The sequence below is a fragment of the Gallinula chloropus genome (genome assembly GCF_964237585.1).
Source record: "Gallinula chloropus genome assembly, chromosome: 31".
Classification (NCBI taxonomy): domain Eukaryota; kingdom Metazoa; phylum Chordata; class Aves; order Gruiformes; family Rallidae; genus Gallinula; species Gallinula chloropus.
The window spans coordinates 218,554-241,217 of NC_140116.1; the positions used below are offsets into that span (position 1 = coordinate 218,554).

The 22,664-nt window shown below is 51.6% G+C and overlaps 3 protein-coding genes across 3 annotated transcripts; 1 reads left to right on the plus strand and 2 right to left on the minus strand.

Moving 5' to 3' along the window:
* Positions 1 to 201: 201 nt before the first annotated feature.
* LOC311202702 (keratin, type II cytoskeletal cochleal) lies at positions 202 to 9,232 on the plus strand (the record flags this gene model as incomplete). The annotated part of the gene is made up of 9 exons (XM_084277314.1): positions 202 to 591; positions 1,352 to 1,560; positions 3,570 to 3,630; positions 4,091 to 4,186; positions 4,929 to 5,093; positions 5,221 to 5,346; positions 6,553 to 6,773; positions 7,189 to 7,223; positions 7,953 to 9,232. 9 exons carry the CDS (start codon positions 202 to 204, stop codon positions 8,126 to 8,128), a joined length of 1,479 nt encoding a protein of 492 aa, XP_084133440.1. The 3' UTR covers positions 8,129 to 9,232.
* Positions 9,233 to 11,305: 2,073 nt separating this feature from the next.
* LOC311202703 (keratin, type II cytoskeletal 75-like) lies at positions 11,306 to 17,675 on the minus strand (the record flags this gene model as incomplete). The annotated part of the gene is made up of 9 exons (XM_084277315.1): positions 11,306 to 11,511; positions 11,878 to 11,912; positions 12,183 to 12,403; positions 12,539 to 12,664; positions 13,007 to 13,171; positions 13,358 to 13,453; positions 14,068 to 14,128; positions 16,755 to 16,963; positions 17,325 to 17,675. 9 exons carry the CDS (start codon positions 17,673 to 17,675, stop codon positions 11,306 to 11,308), a joined length of 1,470 nt encoding a protein of 489 aa, XP_084133441.1.
* Positions 17,676 to 18,959: 1,284 nt separating this feature from the next.
* LOC311202701 (keratin, type II cytoskeletal 5-like) lies at positions 18,960 to 22,583 on the minus strand (the record flags this gene model as incomplete). Its single annotated transcript, XM_084277313.1, has 9 exons — positions 18,960 to 19,171; positions 19,276 to 19,310; positions 19,566 to 19,786; positions 20,132 to 20,257; positions 20,506 to 20,670; positions 20,923 to 21,018; positions 21,120 to 21,180; positions 21,479 to 21,693; positions 22,101 to 22,583. 9 exons carry the CDS (start codon positions 22,581 to 22,583, stop codon positions 18,960 to 18,962), a joined length of 1,614 nt encoding a protein of 537 aa, XP_084133439.1.
* Positions 22,584 to 22,664: the final 81 nt, after the last annotated feature.

The window sequence follows — 22,664 nt, forward strand, 5'->3', positions numbered from 1 at the left end:
CAGGTTGGGAGGGTGGGAAGCCAGCCAGGCACACCCAGCTCTCCAGGCAGTAAAATGATCGCTTGCCCTTGGGCCAAGCCCAGCTTTTCTAACGGATAAAAGGGAAGCAGGCAGGAGAACTCGCTCACTTTCCTGGTCTCCAGCACAGCTTCCCTGAGCTTTTGAAGGGTGGGGGATACTGAAGACGCCCTCAGAGCAGCCATGTCCCGGTCTGTGAGTTTCAGCTCTCGCTCTGCAGCCGTCCCAGGTATCAGCCAAGTGCGGGTCAGCACTGTCTCCTCGACCCGTGGACTAGGAGGGGGTGCCAGCTTAGGCAGGGCAGGTGGATTCGGCAGCTCCAGCCTCTACAACCTTGGCTCCAGCAGCAAGCGGATCTCCCTTGGAGGCAGCAGCATCCGCTCAGGATACGGCTATGGAGGCATGGGATTCAGCGGGCCGCTCAGCCCCGGGGGCATCCAGGAGATCTCCATCAACCAGAGCCTCCTGACACCCCTGAATCTGGAGATCGACCCCAACATCCAGCGGGTGCGCAAGGAGGAGAAGGAGCAGATCAAGACACTCAACAATAGATTCGCCTCCTTCATCGACAAGGTGAGGTGCTGGGAAGACTCTGTGGATACTGATTAAAGTCAGATCTGAGCTAAAGCTTGCTTAACCCACTGGGGGCTTCACATGTGGGTTTAGGATCAGGCCCCTAAGAGCATATTGTGATTTGCTTACTGCAATCCAGTAACTCTTTATTAATAAAACCCTGCTTAGGCTGTCTGTCTACCCCCTGTGTTTAGCTGGTATTGCCCACAATGTGGGTGCAGGCTTTAAAGAGCAGATCATGGAATGGTTGGGGTTGGAAAGGACCTTAAATTCCAACGCCCACACCCCGGCACAGCAAATTCAGGGAGGAGGGGACCTCTTGGAGTCGTTCTGATAGAACAGATCTTGATGTAAGTCAGACCTTGCTGCAGTGTTTGCTCTGTATCTCTGTGGCTTTACTGTCTTGCATTGACTGATCCTGTGTAAACTTCAGCTCTGGCATCCTCAGAATGCAAGGAATCCTGACCTGGAGTTGGAGTAATTGGCTGACTCTGAGGTCTGTGGATGGCTTCTGTCCCAGTGTCAGGCAAGCAGAATCCGCTTATCTTTAAATCAGACATAGTGTTAAAGCCATGAGCCAAGCCCCAGAGCAGCAGTGTTCCCTCATGGTCTTTATCACTGTCCAGAGTTAGGTGCTTTTTATGAGCAATATAAATTCTTCAGATACCGTCCGCAGCCCGTCTTTCCCCACATCCAGGCTCTGTCACACCAGCTCCCCCTTCCTCCTGCTTTCACAAATGACCCCTTGGTTGTTTCCCAGGTCCGGTTCCTGGAGCAGCAAAACAAGATGCTGGAGACCAAATGGAGCCTCCTCCAGGACCAGAAGACCGCCCGGAGTAACATCGCCCCCATGTTTGAGGCGTACATCACCAACCTTCGCCGTCAGCTGGACGGGCTGCTGAATGACAAGGGCCGTTTGGAGGGTGAACTGAAGAACATGCAGGATCTTGTGGAGGATTTCAAGACCAAGTAATGTATAATGTTCCCATCCAACACTGTAGTTGAGCTGGCAGGTTGGTCAGCAGCTTGGCAGAGATGTCCCCAGCTTTTCTGCCAGGGAGGGAGATTTTGCCATGAGTTGGGTGTCTAGTCCAGGGCAGCTGCCTGGATCGCTCGTTGTTGGTGGTTCTGTCCTCTTTGGCTTTGTTTTGGGGCCTCCTCAGGCATTAGAGGTGCCAGTTCAGGTCTGTAGGTGGCCATGGGAGCTCAGCAGCTTGGCAGGTTTTTTGGGTAGGTAGCGGAGCAGGTGACCCATAATTCTAAAGCGACTTTTCAGTCCAAATCCTGTCACCTGGGAGGGGTCCCATAAAGAAAGTAGCCTTTGTCCCAGGCTGTGCCCAACCCTGCTTAACAGGAGAATGCCTTTAATTAAAAAAGGAAAGAAAGGAAAGAGGGAGCTGGCAAACTTGATCAAGCAGGAACTGAAAGCAAACAGATCTGATAATCCCCAGGGTGTGTTTAGGGAAAGTCAATACTCGGTCCTTCCCAAGGAGGTGCTTAGGAATGGTGTTTCCCCTGACCCTCCTTGGTTATTTCTGCTCTGTGCTCATCCACGGATGTGCTTTGCATCTCTCAGGCAGCAGCAAGGAGCTGTTGTGCACCCAGAGGAATCCCAGCCCTCATTTTAGCTGCATGTCACGTGGATGCATGGTGTGCAGGTGCATATTTATTCCCCCAGCTCATGGGTCTGTGTGAAACCAAACCCTGTATGTGGTAAGGGAGAAGGGAACTAGGAGCTAGTGCAGCAGAGGCAGTGAGGCTGCAGGAACTGGGGTTCAGAACCTCCATTTCTATGGAGAAAATCTCATTTTCAAAGTGGAACACCTAGAGCACGACCAGCAATTTGTGGGTCTCTTGCCTCTTTTCCATATGTCCCCTTTACGCAGCAGTTCTCGGTTTACACCTGGGGTAGGGGAGGAGATTGATGTGCATGAGGCTCCCGGGGATGAGGTTCAATAGGCCCTTGTTCAGCAAGTGCATCGACTAAGGGTGTGGTTCAGAGTCAAGGGAAGGAGCAGAGTGTTTGCGCTGTGCACGTAGCTGGGAGTGGGCACACCAGGCTGTGGCGGTGCCCTGCGCTTCCCGAGGCGCCCTGCGACTGGCTCGGAGAGGACTGAATGACCCATCACCTGGCTGCCCAGCTTGGTGGAGCTTCACCAGGAAACGAGGGATTTGATAAACTCATGTAGAATAATTCAGTCTTTTTCACCTGTCTCTGTAGGCTGTGGTCATCCAGGTCATCTATTGCTCTGCAATAGCAACAGGACCACAATAGGGACAACAGCCATCTGTGCCCATGTGGATGGGCAAGTTTCCAGTGCAGAGCAGAAGGGGAGGTACATGGCAGCTGTTGAAAGCAAAGCAGCTCATGCTTTGGAAGGCAAATTACAGCGCTAGCCATGCTGGAACTGTGTAAACAGAGAGAGCAGTGTTCCAACTGTGGCAACAGCAGCTGTGAAACAGCCTGAGAAGGTGGTTCCTGCACTGGTCCTTGGGTAACTTTCAGGATTCATAGAGCAGGTCCTTGCTCTTTGCTCCAGGCTTAGAATGGTGTAAAGCTCTGAGATGCAGGCTTGCAGGCAGTACAGATCAGTGAATTGTACCAATTCCTTATCCACCAAACAGTCTGCTCATCAAATCCATCTCTCTCTGGTTTAGAGAGAAGGATGTTGTGGGGGACAGTGTCAGAGGCCTTACAGATTTCAGAGTGTGGGAAAGCATGGGTGAGAAGTGCTTCCCAGGGTGGTGTGAACCAGAGCAGCTTCCAGGCATCATTCACACAATACCCTGGAAACCGCAGCGCGCACCCAGGTGCACAGGGCTACAGCCAACCTCTGCCCATGGCTGGCTTGGTTGGGGAGTCGTTGGCATCACAAGGAGAAATGGAAGGAGGGGGAAGGGACTCAGGTGACTCTTCACTGACATCTCTCCCTTGTATCTAGACTCTAACTCCACACCCATCCCTTTTGTCCTGGCAGGTACGAAGATGAGATCAACAAGCGCACGGCAGCAGAGAATGAGTTTGTGGTGCTCAAGAAGGTGAGTACCATGGGTGTTAGCTGGGACTGCTCATATGTGTTTGGCAGCCCCTCTCCCCTTTTGCCCCTGTGCTCTCTTTGCTCCAGCTGCACCTGGAGACCAGCAGGTGCAGGTGTACAGCTCCCATTCTGGGCTAAAGGCTCTTAAGAAGCTGGGGAGGAGTGCCAGATCCCATGGATATCATAGATTATGGCTAGATCTTTCTTTGGGACAACTCCTAAGGCCTCCATGACTGTCCAGCCTGAAGTGGACTTGCAAACACAGGTCCAGGGCACCATACAGAACATACAGGGTCCTGCACACAGCAGTTTTTAGTACACTGGGAGATAATGTTCCAGAGAAGAGTCACTGGGCACAGAGAGCAGACAGCTCAGGGGACTCAATGGGCTCGTGGCTGCTTCTCAAGCCATCAAAGGCTGGGTGGATGCTCTAGCAATCCAATGGATTATCACTTTTTTAGGATGTGGATGCTGCCTACATGAACAAAGTGGAGCTGGAGGCCAAGGTGGATGCACTGACCGATGAGATTAACTTCCTGAGGTCTCTCTATGAAGCGGTAAGGTCCTTTCTGCTGCACTGACACTGGCAGGACAAGGGGGCTGGAGTGAAGCTGGAGGAAAGAAGGGTGAGATGAGATATTGGGGGGAAGCTCTTTCCAGAGAGAGTGGTGAGGGGCTGGAAGGGGCTGCCCAGAGAGGGGGTGGGTGCCCCATCCCTGAGGGTGTTCAAGGCCAGGTTGGATGGGGCCCTGGGCAACCTTGTGTAGCTCCAGGCCTGGAGGTTGGTGTCCCTGCCTGTGGCAGGGGGTTGGAGCTCTGTGATCCTTGGGGTCCCTTCTGATGCAGACCCGACTAGGATTCCATGATAAAACCAGTGCATGGTATCCAGTGCTGCAGTGCTGGTGTGTGCTTGTGTGCTGTGTGGGCAAGAGAAAGAGAAAGTTCCTTGTCCCAGATGCCTTTATCTTACCCATTATTTGCAAGATAAGAGTTTAATTGAACTGGACATGCTGCATCCTTGGACTGGTATTTCATACTGGGTTCTTATCTTGGGAGTGGAGTCAACTAACCTTGCTGTCAAAACGTGGGTGATAAGGAGTGGGTCCATTTCTGCCATTGTTTGTTACTTTGTGCTCTGCAAGGTCGATGTGATTCAGTTGTGTTCCCTATAATTAATGAATGTTTTGATTAAATTCTTCTTGTCTGCCTCCCTTTCCCTTTTCTTCTCAGATTCTCTCTTTAATTGGCTTCCAAAAGGGAGTCAGTGATTAATGGTGTCGTTTTTAATGCAACCGGCAGGAAATTCAGGAGCTGCAGGCCCAGATCTCTGACACCTCTGTGGTCCTGTCCATGGACAACAACCGCAACCTGGACCTGGACAGCATCATTGCCGAGGTCAAAGCTCAGTACGAGGAGATCGCCAACCGCAGCCGGGCGGAGGCCGAGTCCTGGTACCAGAGCAAGGTGAGTTATGGGACAGAGAAAGGCAGCTCCTGCCAGTACACGTATCCCAAGTGTCAGGAGCAGGAGTGGTGTTTGAGCCGGTGCATTGAGTGCCTGACCCCATCCTCCTCTCTTGGTTCCGCCGCAGTATGAGGCGCTGCAGGTCACGGCTGGCAAACACGGCGACGACCTGCGCAACACCAAGAACGAGATCTCGGAGATCAACCGCATGATCCAGCGGCTGCAGAGCGAGATCGAAAATGCAAAGGCCCAGGTGAGGAGCTGCTCTTGTTCTGCTGCCGCAGAGCAGCGGATCCGGCAGCCGCCAGTGTGCCGGGGGTTTGGGTGCCACGCTCACCTCAAAAGGGGTGAGCTCTGCTGGGGGGAGAGACTGTGCTATGAGCAACGGGATGCTGAGAGGCAGCTGGTCTATGGGTGAGACCAGGTCTGAGCTGGGGCTGAGAACAAATCTACCAGCCACCTGGGAGCACAGGAGGGGAGTGATGCAGAACTGTTTCCAAAGGGCAAGGCTGTGTGTGGGCTCCCTCCCTCCCATCCACAGCGTTCCTCATACCCTCTTGCTCCTAGGATCTCTGTCCACTCCCTTTTGTAGCAGGGAACACCATGTTTGGGCACATAAAGGGATTTTTCAGCCGGTTCTGTTTGCTTTCTCCAGAGGCTTTCAATCGCTTTATCAAACGGCTGGTGAAAGCCAGAGCAGTGAGTGGTTCAGCCCATGTTGGGGCTGAAAACTGGCTGTGAATAACCAGAGTGCACAAAGCTGGAGATAAGCCATTGTGATTCATCCCTTTGTGTTTATTTGGTTTCAGGGCAGGGAGGCTTCAGCACACACTTACAAGCAAAGAGCTGACCGGGTGCAGCTCCTGTCAATAATGAATGAGAGTGTTAAGTACAGGGGTTGGTTTGTGAGCCCTTCCTGCCAAACATGGGGCTTTAGTGGAGGTGCAGGGGCACAGCTGAGAGTCCCTACGCTGCCAGTTTGCTGTGGCCCCACAGGGATGCTTTTGGGGTAGGTCTGCGTAGCTTGTTAACTGCAGGTCTGCTCCAGTCCATGCTTGCCTCACATCAAGGCTTGCAGGAGACCAGCTGGGTCTGAACAAGCTCTGGGGCATAACAGGAGAGAAGAACAGAGCTTGCAGTAACCCCAAGTATTATGCTGTTCTGTGTGGTGTGGGTGGGCTGGGAATGAGGATCACCTGAAGAAAGTCTTCTGAAAATGTACCAGAGAGAAGTAGTGTCTGCCTTCTGGAAGAACGTATCTTGGGATGAGATGAGTTTCCATTGCAGGCTGATCTCCTTCCAGTGCCCCCAAAAATGTGTAGGCATGAACTTCTAGGGATCTAAGCTGAGTAGATACACAGACAGGGTCTGGTCAGTAGATGTCAGAAGTTCCCAGGCAGTAGTGCCCTCCACCAAGGAGATGAGACGCCCACTGATGTACCCTGCCCTGTCCCCACAGCGTGCCAAGCTGGAGGCAGCTATTGCTGAAGCTGAGGAACGTGGCGAGTTGGCTGTCAAAGATGCCAAGGCAAAGCTGGAGGAGCTGGAGGCTGCCCTGCAGAAAGCCAAAGCTGACATGGCCCGGCAGCTCCGCGAGTACCAGGAGCTCATGAACGTCAAGCTGGCCCTGGACATCGAGATCGCGACCTACAGGAAGCTGCTGGAGGGAGAGGAGAGCAGGTGGGTGCAGCTCAGGGTTCCCTTTGCTTGGGGATGTGGCCAGGGCCCAATTCCAACTTCTTCAAGGAAATACAGAAGAGAAAACCCCAGTTCTGGGGAAACTGGTGGTTTTGGTGGAAACATGCAGGGAAAAATGTTCTTCCCATCATCTTTTGTGGCAGAAAATTTCCAAGTGGCTCAAATCCCCGAGGAATTGGGCCAGAGCTTTCACCCCCCAAGGTGATAAAGGAGCTTGTAAATGTAGGGCCAGAACAAAGCGCAGGATGGCACGCTTATCTTGTCTGAATTATTTACAGCAACTGTAATAACTCACTGACATTGTCTTCACCCTCAGCACTGGGGCCCTCGGGGAGCACTGAGTAATGCGAGCCTAACCCGGCCTCTTCCCTTTCCCCTTTGTGTTCTCCTCCAACAGGTTGGCTGGTGATGGAGTTGGCAACGTCAACATCTGTGAGTTGATTTTATAATTTATACTAGTTGTGCTTAGCTGTGTGCCTGTAGAAAAGGTGGGGACCAGCGGGGTCTGTGCACAGGAGCCTCAGGGTGCCCTGCCTCCTGCAACCCAGTTAGCCCCCTTCTTAAATGGGAGCCCCCCCGCCCCAGACAAGAGTCGGTAGTACTGTTGGCTCCATGGCCATCTCTGTAAAGTTTAATTTGGGGGAATATTGCTCTTTCTAATGAGAAGAGGCCTTGCCTGGATGGGAAGTTAGTGCAAAGGTGACATTAGAAGGTGTCTATCCAGCTGGAGGCATCAAGTATTCACCTTGTCTGGACGCTGGACAGATGCCGCTGCCCCGGAGATGCTGTCTGCAGCTCCAATCCAGTGGCTTTACTTCTCATCCTTAACTGCCACCTGTAGTTGGTGAGGCACATGCCCACGGCCTCTTCAGTACACCAAGAAATGAGCTGGATGTGCTTGGTACGAGGTTCTCCATGCTGCAGGATGCCAGAGCCAGTTTGAGTGATGGAGGAGGAGATGGGCTGCTCAGCCCTCACGTGCTCCTGGCTTAGCACAGAGAACAGATGCTTGGGCCACAACACAACAAGGGATTAGTGTCCTGGGGCCCCCATATTTTGCAAGAGAGCAGAGAGAGGAAAAATACACTTTTAGTGAGGGTGCCAAGCTGGATGCCAAGTTCCCTGGTGCTCATGTGGGGTTTGTTTCTCTCTGTGCCACAGCCGTGGTCAGCTCCAGCGGTGGAAGTGGCTATGCTGGTTCCAGTGGATTTCTGGGAGGAGGCCTGAGCCTGGGAGCAGGCATGGGCAGCGGAGCGCTGGGCTTCTCCTCTGGGGGCGGTGCCAGGTCCTACAGCGTCACCACAACCTCATCCAGCAGGAGAAGCTTCCGGAAGTAACGGCAGGAGCGGAGATCAGCCGTACCTGCTGCACGGGAGGAGGGAAACCCTAGGAAGAAAAGTTCTGTTGCCTTTTATAGGACAAATGGGCTGCAAAATTTCTGCAGTGAGGAATGAATTGGAATAAAACAGACCAGAGTACCTGACCCCGCTGCATCTCGCCCAAGGCTTGACCCTGCACTGTTGAACTTGGTGGGAACCTTTCCACTGAGGGCAGGTTCAAGCCCATAGGGTGAAATTCATCCTGGGAAGCAGAGAGTACATCGCTTTTGTTACCTGGTACCCCCTGCGCAGGGCTGGATTTCACCCTTTGAAGGGCAAACCAGTCATTTGAGTGTCAAGCTGTTCCACTTTTTTGCTGTGGCTTTGTAGAAGAGACCAGAAGATTATCTCCCTCTTTGTGTGACTTGGAAGACTTTATCCCCTTAGACTTCTCAGAAAATGCCAACCCTTGTTAAGAATAACAAACAGCCTGGGTTTGTTTTCTTAAAGTATAGAAGAAGAAAACAGTGAAACTGGTTTGAGTTTCTCCTTATTTTCTTTGGAAGTGAGCTCAGGAATGGGATTGGTAGTTCTGACTGGAGCTGATTCCTTACTGAAAGCAACACAGACAGATTTACTTTCAGCTTCTTCATACCAAAGCAACTCATAAAAAAGCTCCCCCACCCCTTCCCTCTCCTTAAAAGAAGCCCAAAGGGTAAGGGCTGCAAAGTTCTGGGGATGACAGGTAGCGCACTAAACTGGGAGATAGCATTCCCCTTCCCAGGGTGTCGCTTGTTGGCCACCCTGCATTTCAGTGTATCTCCCAATACCCTTTACTACAGCTCTGCAAACAGTGGGTTCGTTGACGCCTCGTTACAGTAACTACTTGTTCCTGCCAAGATGTGTCTTTGACTTCAATGTGCCAGGGGAAACAGTTGGGTCATTACAACAGTAGGAAAAATTGGTAGAAAAAAATAACTGCGAAGTAACTGCAGGGAATCGCTGTCTTGCATGCTCAGCCCTGTCCTGGCACTGTGGGTTTGGTTGACATTTTATGCCTTTGTGGTCTCGGAACTCATTGTGAGGCCGTTAATAAAGTTTCCCTATTGCGTGCTGCTTCAATCCCAGCTGCGTTCTTTGTGCCGCCCTGGAGCTCCGGGCACCATCCAGCATTCCCACCTTCTGCCTCTCCAGAGCCTGCTGCTGGCCGTGTCCCCTGGAGCAGCGCCACGCTGGGGGCAGGGCCCAGAGCCGGGGGCTTCCATCCCTGGGTGAATTTCACCTCTCTGGGCAGTGGGATGATGATGGGGCTGGTTTTGTTCAAGCACTTGGCTTCAGCCCAGCCCTGATCAGGAGTGAAACCAAGACCAGTCCCTTTCCCAGCACCGTCTTCCTCCACGGAGCCGAAAGGAGCTAAATGGAGGGGATACATCCCGCTCAGCTGGCCAGAGCCTGGAGAGGTGGGTCTGGGCCTTGCTGTGACGAGGACAGCTCATTCCTGCTCCTTTTTGGGGATAAGAAGAGCTCAGCCCAGGGTGATTTGTGCTTGTGCTGCCTGTTGTAGATGCAGAAGGCATCACCCCAGCGGGGATGGGGCTGGACGGGGCGTTTTGTCGTCACTGAGATAAGCTCTTTCCTCTTCCCTTCCTTTGGGGTGTCAGGCTTGCAGCACTGACCAGGGACACACAATCTGCTGTGTCCACAGAACAACCTTGGCTGTGGGGGGTGCTGGGGAAAAGGGCCCCTGCCTACGCTGGGAGCAGCATGAGGAACCTCTGGGAGGTGGATGCGCTCCTGGCGTTGCTCTTCAGCTTTGCACATGTGGGTTGAGGGAAAGACAAATGCTGGAACATGAGCTAACGGAGCCAAGGCCACAGACAGCATGGTCTGTCCACAGATGTCTGAGGGTTTTATGGTGGAGGGAAGTACTGTAGTTTATAGGGACACTGAGGCAGGGGAAGAGTGAGGACTCAAGTGCCAGCAGGTCTGGGAAGAAGGCTGCAGATACTTGGAGCTTTCTTTAGTCCCCCAGTGCTTCTGTTTCGGTTTCCATGAGTTTTTCAGTAACTGCCAAGGCCGAAACTCTGCTGTGAGGTTGGTTGAGATTTTCATCTCATGTTTAGAAGGAATTAAATGGTACAAAACCAGTATGGGCCGAGCTGACTCCCCAGCTCCCACTGGGCAGGGAGGAGCAAAATGAGGAGATGACTCCTGTCCTGGGAAGACTTCCACCTGGGAAGCCTAATTAGCTTGATGGGGTTATAAAGGGCAATACACCATGCAGTAGAGGGGAGCAGAGGTCTTCCAACCTGGTGGGATTGTGTGCTTCTGTGCTGGAGTGGTGCAGCCTGGGAAGAGGTCTGTAGCAGGGCTGGAAGCTGGCTGTGCTTTGCTTGGGGGGCTGCTGCAGTGAGCTGAGTGGGACCTGGCCTGGTGTCAGGGTGAGAGGAAGGATAAAGGGGTATAAAACCCTGGTGGTAGCTGGCTTTGAGGGGTTCCCAGGCAATGGGAGGCAGTCAGCCATGGCTTGAAGGGCATTTAGCAATCAATGGTAGTAATAAAGTTTCAGTTAGCTTCATGCAAATTGCTAGAGGATCTTTGCTTAGTCAGGGCCTTCTAAATGTTTCTGTTTGTTTGGTTTTCCTGGAGGGGAAATAATTTGGGGCTCCACCCTGTCCTAATGAAGACATCCAGCCTGGGCAGCACCTGTGCCCAGGCCTTGCCGGCAGCTGGCTGGGCCACAGCCACTCCAGTCAGTTGGGATGGCTCCAGCTCCTCATGCTCAGGCCAGAGGAAGGAGAGGGCTGTGCCTTCCACACAATATAATCACTCTGGAAAGGGATTACAGCCCATCCCCTTACTCAGCTGCGTGGAGAATAGGTGTGATGGGGGTTATGGGAGGCCACTGAAGTGCTGTGTGTGGGGTGGGAAGGGAGAGCTTGGCCTCTGGTTTAGACCCCTGCCAGCTTTGGCATATGCAGCCCCTGGAGCAGGCACGTGTTAACCCACCTTTCCCCAAATGAAGGTGTTGAGAGAAGGTAACAGAGCTGCTGGGTCAGTTTATTGGAGATGCAAGGCTAAAGCTACCCTGAGGGTAAAGCAACGAAGCGTGGCTCTCCGGATGGCGCTGAAAGGCGGCGCTGGCAGCAGGAGCTCGGCCTCTTCTGCTCTGGGTGAACTGGGTGCTGCTGCGACTTAACTCCAGTAGCTCTTCTTGGTGGTGCTTTTTGACACAAACCTCGTGCTGGAGCTGCTTCCCCCACCAGAGCCGAAGCCCCCGTCCAGGCAGCTCCCGCCACTGGAGCCGGCACCGCTCCCCCCCACGCCGAGCCTGTTGCTGAAGCCTGAGCCCAGCCCCAGCGAGTTCCCAGCTCTGTAGCTGCTCCCTGATGAGACCATGGCTGCGATGGGAAACCGTGGGCAGGAGGTTAGTTGGCTTGGAATAGTACAAAGGAATTTCAACCTTTAGTTTCACAGGTTCATGGCTTTTCTTGGACAGTCTACCACTGCCTGTATTTCACACATCTTCCTCCCTGGCTTTTATTCCTATCCTGTTGCTGATCTGGCCTTAGACATCTGAGTCTCCTAGGGACAGGCTCAGTGAACCTCTCAGGTTCAGAGCTGGCCAGAGAAAAGATGTACTTGGCTCTCTGGCTCCCCCAGACCACTGCAAAACCCTGATTTATTCCAGTTTTGTGCTGGTCACTACTAGCTGCATAGCAGTAAATGAACACTCAAATCCACTGCCTGAGAGCCAGATTACTTACAAATATTCACTGCACCGACGCCTTCTCCAGACAGCCTGGAAGTAGAAGGACAGAGAAGGAAGGGTTTGTTATTAAGGATGATTTCAAGAAACAGTTTGGCAGCAGGGACATTGGCTTAACAGAATGGTCTGGGGTGTTAAGGGTCTGATGATGGGTCTGGGAGGAACTGAGATAACACCTAGGACTGCACAAGACGGGGTGTGCTTTCCCTGCAAGTTTCTGTGGCCCTTCCCTCTCATTGCCAGGTGAATGTGAAAACATCTGTGGGTTTGGACGTTATTTGGCTTGCAGGAGGAGCCACCCACCTGCTCTCCTCTCCCTCCAGCAGCTTCCTGTAGGTTGCAATCTCGATGTCCAGGGCCAGCTTGACATTCATGAGCTCCTGGTACTCGCGGAGCTGCCGGGCCAGGTCAGCCTTGGCTTTCTGCAGAGCATCTTCCAGCACAGACAGTTTGGCCTTGGCATCCTTGAGGGCCAGCTCCCCACGCTGCTCAGCGTCTGCGATGGCTGTCTGCAAGCCAGCACACTGCAAGCAGTAGAAATAAGTCTGGTGACTGCTCAGTGGATTTGGACCCCAATTCCCAGACATCCTTATAAAGATACAGCAAGACAGTGAAGATGGAGGTGCCCCCTGCGTTGGGAGGGATCCTGTGGCCCGTACCTGTTTCTTTACACTATCAATTTCTGAGTGGAGCCGTTGGACCATGCGGTTCATCTCTGAGATCTCCATCTTGGTGTTGTGGAGGTCGTCCCCGTGCCGGCCAGCTGTGAGCTGCAGCTCCTCATACTGAGATGGGCAGGGAGATGAAGCACCAGGGCACAGTCAGATCTGTGCATAGGAGCTTCATCTCCTTGGTAGAGATTAACCCTGCTCTGATCACCTCTTGACCAGTCCTTATGTCTCTCTCTGTACTCAATCCAACCTCTTTCTCATGAGCTTCAGCATGTTTCCTTCCTCTGTCTCCTTATGCCCTTCAATCTTTCATTGTCCAAGAAATTAAATTAAATCCTCCCAAATCGACTTGATTTTCAACCCTGCCCCCCGCCCTTTCTCCTTGCCCTGTCCCATATAAAATAGCCTTTGGGAAAAGCTTTTTGTAGCTCACCTGGTTGATTTTTATCTCCTCACCTTGCTCTGGTACCAGGACTCGGCCTCCGCCCGGCTGCGGTTGGCGATCTCCTCGTACTGAGCTTTGACCTCGGCGATGATGCTGTTCAGGTCCAGGCTGCGGTTGTTGTCCATGGACAGGACCACAGAGGTGTCAGAGATCTGAGACTGCATCTGAGACAGCTCCTGTAAGTCAAATTGCTTCTCAGTCCCAAACACTCACCCTTGTGCTTGTCTTTGAGGGGGTATGTGGTGGAAGGGTAGGAACGGAGGGAAGCTGCAGCTCCAGCCACCCCTCTCAGGCTGGTTCAGTCCTGTTGGTACCAGGAAAATGGGGAAATAGCTGAACTGGGAAATCTGGGAGATCCTTACTGCTTCGTAAAGGGCTTTCAGGAAGGTAATCTCCTCTGTCAGCGCATCCACCTTGGTCCCCAGGTCCACCTTGTTCGTGTAGGCAGCATCGGCATCCTGGAACCGTGACAAAAAGAGATAGTGAACCAACCCTTGCTTGTCTGCACCCTTGTACAAAGACCAGTTGTCATTTAATGTGAGCCTTTGGAGACAAACAGAGCCAAGAGTGAACATGCTTCCTTCCTCCATCTTTTTTTTTGGGGGGGTGGGGTGATGTCCATTGATTTTAACCAATTTTTGATGTATCAGAATCCACTGAATTTCCTTTTTTTCTTTTTTTTGCCAGTGCACAGACTGACATTTTGGATAGAGCTGGAAACAATGGACATTTCTCATCGTGTCTCTCGCAGTTGGGAGCTGAGGAGGGTGGAAATGAATCCAGAAGGGCTGCGGGAGTGGCACAGTGGAGTGACAACAAGGTAGGGTGACCTAGATCTGACCTGGTACCTGGGAGACCAGGATTCACCTGGATTTTGGATGAGGGGCCTGAAACATGAACAAGTTATTGCCAAGGACTGACACACTGGCACTGTTGGGTGTTTCAGCTTCAAGGAGGGATGACTACTCCCTGGCAAAGTGCTCTGGCCAGCTTGGCACTGCTAAGGGTTATTTGCATTCAAATGCGTTTTGCTTTTAAAATGTATGTCCCTCCTTTGTTGGTGGTGCCTCACCTTCTTGAGCAAAACAAAGTCATTCTCTGCAGTGGTACGCTTGTTGATCTCCTCTTCGTACCTGTTGGGAAGGGGAGATCAGCATCCCTTCACGGTGTCCCAACTGCAACCCACCCCATCCTCCCTGGGCGTACAGAAATCCCTCTGGGGTGTACAGAAATCCCTCTGTGTGTTTGTTGTGGGGGGTTTGTGGGGAGACTGAGTCTGTTCCCAGGGGCATTTACCCCCAATGCATTGGTTGTTGGAGGAAAACACAAAAATAGCTTCCTAACAATGCAATGCCCGTGGTTTGTCAGTGCATACACCGTGTGTAGCACGATTAGAGATCTGTATGTCACCGGTTATGACAGAACGACAGCACCCATGGGCCAGGAGGGGGGAGGAGTCCATCTAGAAAAGCTGCAGGCCTTCATTAAAGGCACGATTTACCCTCTCAGAAGTTTTACTGTGAATGGGAGCCTTGTGCTCTCTGAATTCTCTCAGGCCGGGAGGGCTGGGTGGAGCCGCGGCTGAGCTCATCCCCACCACACCTGCCTGAGTCAGAAGAGCTGGGATCCCTGACGCCAGCTCCCGCCGTGGCTTTGGGAGGGCTGGGGATGGCAGGGAGGAGGGGAGGTGGTGGCCTGGGCAAGGTCTGGATCAGCAGTAGCACACAGTCCCACTCTTGGGAAAGGATAAAGCCAGCGGTAGCTGTGGAGTGATGCCCAGCTCACATGAAATGATTAAGCAGGGGAGATGAAAGACAGGAGTTCAAAGGAAGAGGCCACACAGCTAACAGAACATTTGCCTTTCATGACCCTTTCATGAGGGAGGATTTCTACATATTGGGAATATCCAACCCTGCAGATCATTTCCATTCAGCCCGTGTAGAGATCTGTGGGTCTTTAAGCCCTTAGCCACATAGAGGAGGAAAACTAATTTGGCATCTAATTTTTAATTGCCGTATGGATTATTGTTTGACTTAGAAGGGCAAAGCATTAGGAAGAAATCTTTGGGGGTCCACAAAGTTTAAAGTAAATAAAGGCAAGAAGAACAAATCCCTGGGAAAGGGGGGCAGAAGCAGTGACGTCCTTTGGCAGGGGCAGGCATTATTGCCACTGTGCAAGATGATGGTCCCTGCCCAGGAAGGTGGATGATGTAATAGAACTTTTACCCAAGGATTCCCTGATCTGGAGCCAGAGGGAACATTTGCCACCATGTCAGATGCAGGCAGAGCAAAGCCCAAACCTCTTCTGTGCCGTGACCTCCGGGTGTCAAAGAATTTCTTGTCTGAAGTCACGGTGTGCCCAAGGGTCTCCTCTCAGTTGAGCAGTTTCTGTTGCTGCTTTGGTGCCCCAGACTGTGCTAATGTTGGACAGTGCTGCTCCAAATATAAAACTGCTTTCACTGTGGCTCTGCAGTGAGGACAGGAGGCGGCTGCGCTCTGACCCGGGTAGTCATTCTGCCTACGGTTGGGATTCATCCCAAGCCAGCTACCTGGCCCTGGCTGCTCTGGCTCAGCTCTGCTCTATGGGGATTCTTCTGTTGCTGATGGAGACAGGTATTTCTCTCTCTGGAATGTCATTTGCCCCCCACTAAAATGAACTCAGGAGATCTGGTGGCCGATTTGCTTCAGACCCTGAGGTCTTACACAGCCAAACTGACACAGCTCAGATTCTGCTTCTGTGAAACATTTCTTCTCTGAGGGCACAGAGAAACGGAAGAAAAGGGAGTCTCAAAGCAGACGGTGGATGGATGATGATTTCTCTTCCCCAAGGCTGTTGTTTCTGTTCTGATGCTACCTTTGGGCAGTGTTGGTAGAGGTGGCAGAAAGTGTCAGACACATGATCTCCCAAGAACGGGAGAGCAGAGGGTTTTTGGCAGCATGCACGTGTCCTGGCTTTGAATCGCAGCCTGTACCTAGCTCTCATCTCTTGTTTTTCTGGTTCCAGACTGACAACTTAAGCTCCTTATTCATTCACATCTATTCAACAGAGTATCCCTCATGGGCATGTAGCAGCCAGGAACACTTGATAGATGTTTTTCCAAAGTACAAAGAGGGGATGAGAGAGGGAATACCTCCTGCTGACAGCTCAAAGAGTCACTGAGCTCGCTCAGGGTTTCAGTGGCTTTCCATGGAGGGGGGGGGGGGGGGGGTTAACTCCTGGCTTTCAGAAATGCTAAAACTGTCCAATACATTGATATTAGGGGACATGAGAATAATTAAAAAAGAAAAAATCCCAACAATGAAACCAACCCAAAACCCACATAATCACACGCATAAACCCACCTAATCCTCCTGGAAAGGACCCCACATCAGTAAGAGATGTGAGTGGTCAGAGCACTCTGTAGGCTTGTTAAGATTCAGGGTTTATCCTGGTCTGCGTGGGGGCTGAAAGCGTTTGGAAAGTTTAATCTCTGGGCAGAGGAATCTTTTGGGAAGCTGCTCCCAAATTCCTGTGGATGGAAAGATGAATGACACTACAAGTCTTTTGCAGCCTTTAGAAAGGTCACCTGTCCCTGCAAAAAAGCCGCATGTGTCTTGAAAAGGGAGGAGTGCTGCTGCTGAGATAACAGCTACAATTAAGGGAACTGAGGCACTTTAATCCCCTCTGAGGCCTCTCAGGTTTGGGATTGCCTTGGGTGTTTTAACTCATCCAGGAAGATGATAGGGTGAAGAAAAACTGGACAGGTTTCTTCCAGCTTACCTGATCTTGAAGTCCTCAACAGCATCCTGCATAGCCTTCATCTCTGAGCTGAGCCGCAGCCGATCCCCTCCTAGAGCCTCGAGCTGTCTCCTCAGGTTGCTGATGTATGCGTCAAACATGGGCTCAAGGTTATTCTTCACAACTTTTTGGTCTTTCAAGAGGCTCCATTTGGTCTCCAGCACTTTATTTTGTTGCTCCAGAAACCTCACCTGAAACCCATCACAGAAATTTTAATCATTTGGGGCTCATGAACTCAAAACCTGCTTCTCTTTTCATGAGGTGGGTTTAACGTGAGGGGGTTTTGGTTTTATGCAATTTAAAGTGGACATTAGAGAGGGATGTCATCAGGAGATCATTGGTAGGAGGATTTGGAAATCAGGGCAATATACACCTGCAAAGAAATGTGGAAAATTAATTTGCACAACATCTGTAATGAGCTGTACAGACAGTCTGGATGTGGAGGTAACACGCTGAGCAAAATCCTTCACTGTGCGTGAAGGATTTAGATCCTGATCCTGCTCCACAGGTGATGAGGAACATTCCAGGCTGCATGAAGGGAAAGTGTCTTACCTTGTCAATGAAGGAGGCAAATTTGTTGTTGAGGGATTTGATCTGGTCCTTCTCCTCCTGACGCACTCTCTGCATGTTTGGGTCAATCTCCAAGTTAAGAGGTACCAAGAGGTGTTGGTTGACCGTGACCCCTTGAATGCCTCCACGGCCACATCCTCCTCCAAACCCAGCTTCACCAGCTCTGTATGCCAGCCCACCATGACCTGACCCATAACCATATCCTGATCTAGCAGAACAATACTCTTGGCTCATGGAAATCTTGCTTGCCCCTAGGTTGTGAAGGCTCCTGCTGCCTCCTCCGCTGCTGCGGGACATGGACATGGAGCTGAAGCTGCTGCGGTTAAAAGGCATCGTGGCAGAAGCAGCACTGAACATGTTCTCTGGAAGTGAGTTCTGACCTAATGCTGACCAGCTCCCGTGGCGAGGGCTGAGGACAGTGAGGTGAGATAGCAGGTGAGTGGAAACCTTTAGTAGTTTGGATCAGGAGTCCCCTCTGCCTTTTATCCTCTTGGAGAACTGGGCATGTCCGCAGAGGACTGCAGCTTGGTTGTCTGAGCTAATTGGGTTGGTATGCTGGCATGTGGCCACTTTTCCCAACCCGCTAATCACCGCTCGCTAATGCCATGGGCTGGCAACCTCCAGGCTCGTAAAGCCAACCAGATTTTCTAACCTGTGTTTTTCAGAGTGGGGATTACTGGTGGAAAAGTATAAAAAGAGTCCAGAAGTTCCCTTCGGGCTTTAAGCTTGATTAATGGTGTCAGTGTCCATTGAGTTTAAAGCTGATGGGAGTGAATTTGCCAGAAGAGGGAATCTGGAGATGTTGAAAAACGCCGATTTGGTGTGCTTTGCCAAAGAAAAAGCTGACTGGGCTCCCCAGCTGCCAGCTCTCCTGGGGTAGGAGTGACCTGTCCTCATCTAGGCAAGGAGTTAGATGCCTTATTCTGTGTTTCACAGGCACCACCTTGCACAGAGGTGCTTCTGGGAAAGGGGATCTTTTGGGAGGTACCTGTGCCTTTCTTTTGGGTGGATGCTTTGCTTGGCCAGAATCCTCCATGATGAGGTAGCTAAAAGTTACACAGTCCCCCAAGAGAAAACAGCCTGACTTGTAAAGGTGCCTGTTTGATGCTGGACACTGTTTAAGTCAAGTACCAGTTCTGCTGGTGTCCGTGGAAATAAGAGTCCAGAGATGCCAGAGAAAGATGGGCAGGTGTGGAATAGGACAAGCTGTTTCCTTTCCAGCATCCTGTGGAAGGTGCTGATGCTAAACTCTTTGCTCCCACAAATGGGAATGGGAGGTCCAGCTGCCCTATTCCTGTTGGGTGTAAGAGGAAGGAAAGGTCTCAGTTCTTGTGTGACTTCTCTTTGCCTTCAGCTCTACTCTGCTGTGTCAACAGCTCTTTTCCCTAAGGTCCTATAACGTAATTAGAATTAAAAGGAAGAGGTGGCAAAATTAATTCTACATGCTGTTTATTAGACAAACACTGGGAAATGAGGATATCAGAGTCAAAGAACAGGAGTATGCCATGGTTTATATACATAAGGGCAGCTTTGACTGTCAAATCTTTGCAAGGAAAGGATAAGGGCTGCACAGGAAGTGAGAGGAATCACAGTAGCTGCCGGCGCTGACGTCTGAGTTTAATAACATCTCTTGGTTGAAGAGGTGGAGGAGACAAACTTCATGCTGGAACTGCTTCCACCAACCAGGCCTGACCCGGCTGTGCCCTGTCCACTTCCAGAGCTGAAGCCCATTCCTCCAGCACAGAGCCCACCTCCAACACCACTGCCGCCTCCGAAGCTGAGGCAGTTCCCGCTTCCATATCCTGTTCCTACAGCAGTTCTGGTCACAGCTGCAAGAGGAAAACACGCTCTTTAGAGGCACCCATGAACACTGAGCCGCGAGGGGCAGGGAGACAGATGGAAAAGTTGCCCAACTATTAAAAAAGTTACTTACAGATGTTCACCAAGCCAGCACCTTCTCCAGAGAGCCTGTTAGGGAGGAAAATGAGCCCATGAGAATTCAAAGGGAATCCCTGACAGGAGCTGGTTGGAGAGGCAGGAGTATTTTCAGTGGAAGTTGGAAAGTTTGTGCCAGAGAGTAACATCCTCCCCAGTAGCTCATCGTCATCAGCAACTGCTGGCCTTTAACTGGTTTTGAGTCTTCTGGATGTGGGAAGTCTAAACCAGACCAGGGTGTTCAACTCCCCTGCACCTCTGGAAATTGGAATATAAACCTGCACCCACCTGCACTCTTCGCCCTCCAGCAGCTTCCTGTAGGTTGCAATCTCAATGTCCAGGGCCAGCTTGACATTCATGAGCTCCTGGTACTCGCGGAGCTGCCGGGCCAGGTCACCCTTGGCCTTCTGCAGGGCCGACTCCAGCTCAGCCAGTTTGGCCCTGGCATCTTTGATGGCCACCTCCCCACGCTGCTCAGCATCTGCGATGGCTGTCTGCAAACTGGCACACTGCAGGGAGAAAGAGGGGTCGTGTTTCTTACCTGGCACATGTACCAGTTCTTGTACCCTGGGATCATGATGCCTGGTCCAGATGCAGAAGGCTTTGAGTTACCATCTGTAGGTGTGATCTTAATGCTCACTGAGTCGATCTGTGTTCTGAGCCAAGTTACAACCAGGATTTAATGTACCTCCACACCTCTTAACATCTCCTTAGATGCATTCAGATACGCTTAGGGATGTTATGCTATCAGATTCCTTCCTTCATGCTTTTATTTTTATTCCCTGGAGTTGGATGAACACCCAGGAAGTTAGACCACAGCAAGAGTTGTCTTACACATTGATGTAGCCCTTTACCTGCTTCTTCACGCTGTCGATTTCAGACCGCAGCCGCTGGACGTGGCGATTGAGCTCGGAGATCTCCTGCTTGGTGTTCCGGAGGTCGTCCCCGTGCCTGCCCGCCGTCGCCTGCAGCTCTTCGTACTGTCAGAGAGAGGAACCACCCGTCAAGGTAAAACATATCAGGGTTGGAACCAAGCAGAGTTGTGGGTATGTGGGTGTTTGTACTCAGAAGCATGCCTGTGTTCTCAATCCCAAATTAGCACTTCCCAACTTTATAGGATTATTAATTCTGAAGACAGCCTGTATTGCAGGATGGGACCCACCTCCCTGTGGGAATTTGGGGTGGGGAGTGTGGTTTTCCCATTGCAGAAGCCTTCCTAGACACTCACCCTGGACTGGTACCAGGACTCAGCCTCCTCCCGGCTTCGGTTGGCGATGTCCTCATACTGAGCTTTGACCTCGGCGATGATGCTGTCCATGTCCAGGCTGCGGTTGTTGTCCATGGTGAGGATGACAGAGGTGTCAGAGATCTGGGTCTGCATCTGAGACAGCTCCTGCAACAGCAGCCAGTGTTTCGGTGAGACATAGATGTGGCTCAGAGGGAGGAAACCCCCAAGTTGGGGGGGATCTGGGTATACACAGTGATTTTTCAGAGTGCTTTCTGGCAGGGTTAAGACAGCAGCTGAGATGGAAGAAGCGTTATTTAGTGCAAGAGAGTGGAAAATAATCAGTCCTGGGCCTCTGAAGTGGGAAAAGAAGGCAAGGGCGTTGGAAACTGGGAGAATGATTTAAATGCTGGTGCTTACAGCTTCATAAAGAGCTCTGAGGAAATCTATCTCCTCCATGAGGGAGTCCAGCCTGGCTTGCAGCTCGGTCTTGTTCATGTAGGCAGCATCCACCTCCTAGAAGAGGAAACACATTGCAAAACCAAAGTGAGTTTTTGGAGGAGCTGGAGCAGATGTTTCTCAGTGTGCTCACAGCAGGGTTGTGTGTGTGCACCCACCTTCTTCAGGACCACAAATTCGTTCTCGACAGCTGTGTGCTTGTTGATCTCCTCTTCGTACCTGTGGCATGGAAGTGGAGAGTTGGCCTAGGCTTGTGCAGAAGTTATTCTGTGTTCTCAGGGCTTTGCTCTTTTCTAAACCTTTTACTGGATATACCGTTCTGTACCTTGGTCTCTTACCCTGTGATCCTCGTTGGGGCTGAATATGTCCCACATCAAACAGAACCTTTTGAGTAAGGCCCAGCTTAAACCAGCAAAAAGGCCTTCTTCCCTCGCTTGGCTGCACAGATGCAGCAGGGAGCTGGCATCTCTCACAGCACACCCCACTCTCCAGACAGACCACAGATGACTTGACTTACTTGTTCTTGAAGTCCTCAGCAAGGCTTTGCACCTTGTTGAGCTCCCCTCCTAAGTTCTCCTTGTCCGTCAGCAAGCTGTTCAGCTGTCTCCTGAGGTTGTTGATGTAGGTCTCAAAGAGGGGCTCAATGTTGTTCCTGACTGTTTTGTTCCCCTGTTCTTGCAGAAGGGCCCACTTGGTCTCCAGGACCTTGTTTTGTTGTTCAAGAAATCGGACCTGTACAGAGAAAGAAGGTTTTAGGATGGTTTTCCTTAGAGAGGCAAGGTACAATCCTGCAAGGATTCCCTTGCTGAAAGGTGGGAGCTCTCAGCCCTTGGGGACCACCTGACAGTTTATACAAGCAACCGTTGCACAATTGGCATTTGCTCCCTTGGCAAACTCTGCTTCCTTACACCCTGCATCACCAGTTTCCTGCTGTTGGCTGGTTTCATTTCAGCAATAATGCCCAGGATGAACAGCCTCAAACCTGGAACCCCTCACATTTCATTCCCAGGCTGCTGATGTTAGAAACAGCAGTTCTTTATTACTGGCAGCAGAATTTCTGATGAAGATGTAACTTGCCCTTGTTTGCGCTTCCCCACTGAAGAATTGACACAGCATAACCAAGAAATCTTGTGGCTCACCTTGTCAATGAAGGAGGCAAATTTGTTGTTGAGGGTTTGAATCTGATCCTTCTCATCCTTACGGATGCTCTGGATGTGGGGATCAATCTCCAGGTTGAGAGGTTTCAGAAGGCTCCGGTTGACTGAGACTTCGTGGATGCCCCCAGCTGGGACAACAGGGAATCCAGGGCCACCCATGCCACCACCAAGCCCAAAGGCACCACCAAAACCACAGGAGACCCCAGTGCCAGCACCAAAACCTGCAGGTCCGTAGAAGCCACCACCCCTTCCAGCCATGGATACCCTCTTGCATCCACCAAGACTGTAGAGGCTCCTGCTTCCAAAGCCTCCACCCAATCTTCCATACACAGCAGCGGTACTGCAGCTTCCACCTTGGGATGCAGAACGCGAGCAGAAGCTGGTGCTGCTGGCATTTGGGATGAAGGCAGAAGCAGCACTGAAGCTGGTTTTGCTCTGGCTCCTTGCAGCACACTGGCGAGACATGGCAGCTGACGGGAGCACGGTGAAAGAGTGAAGCAGTGAGGAAGTGGGTGAAGGCAAGAAGCTGAAGCTGTGCTCCCCCAG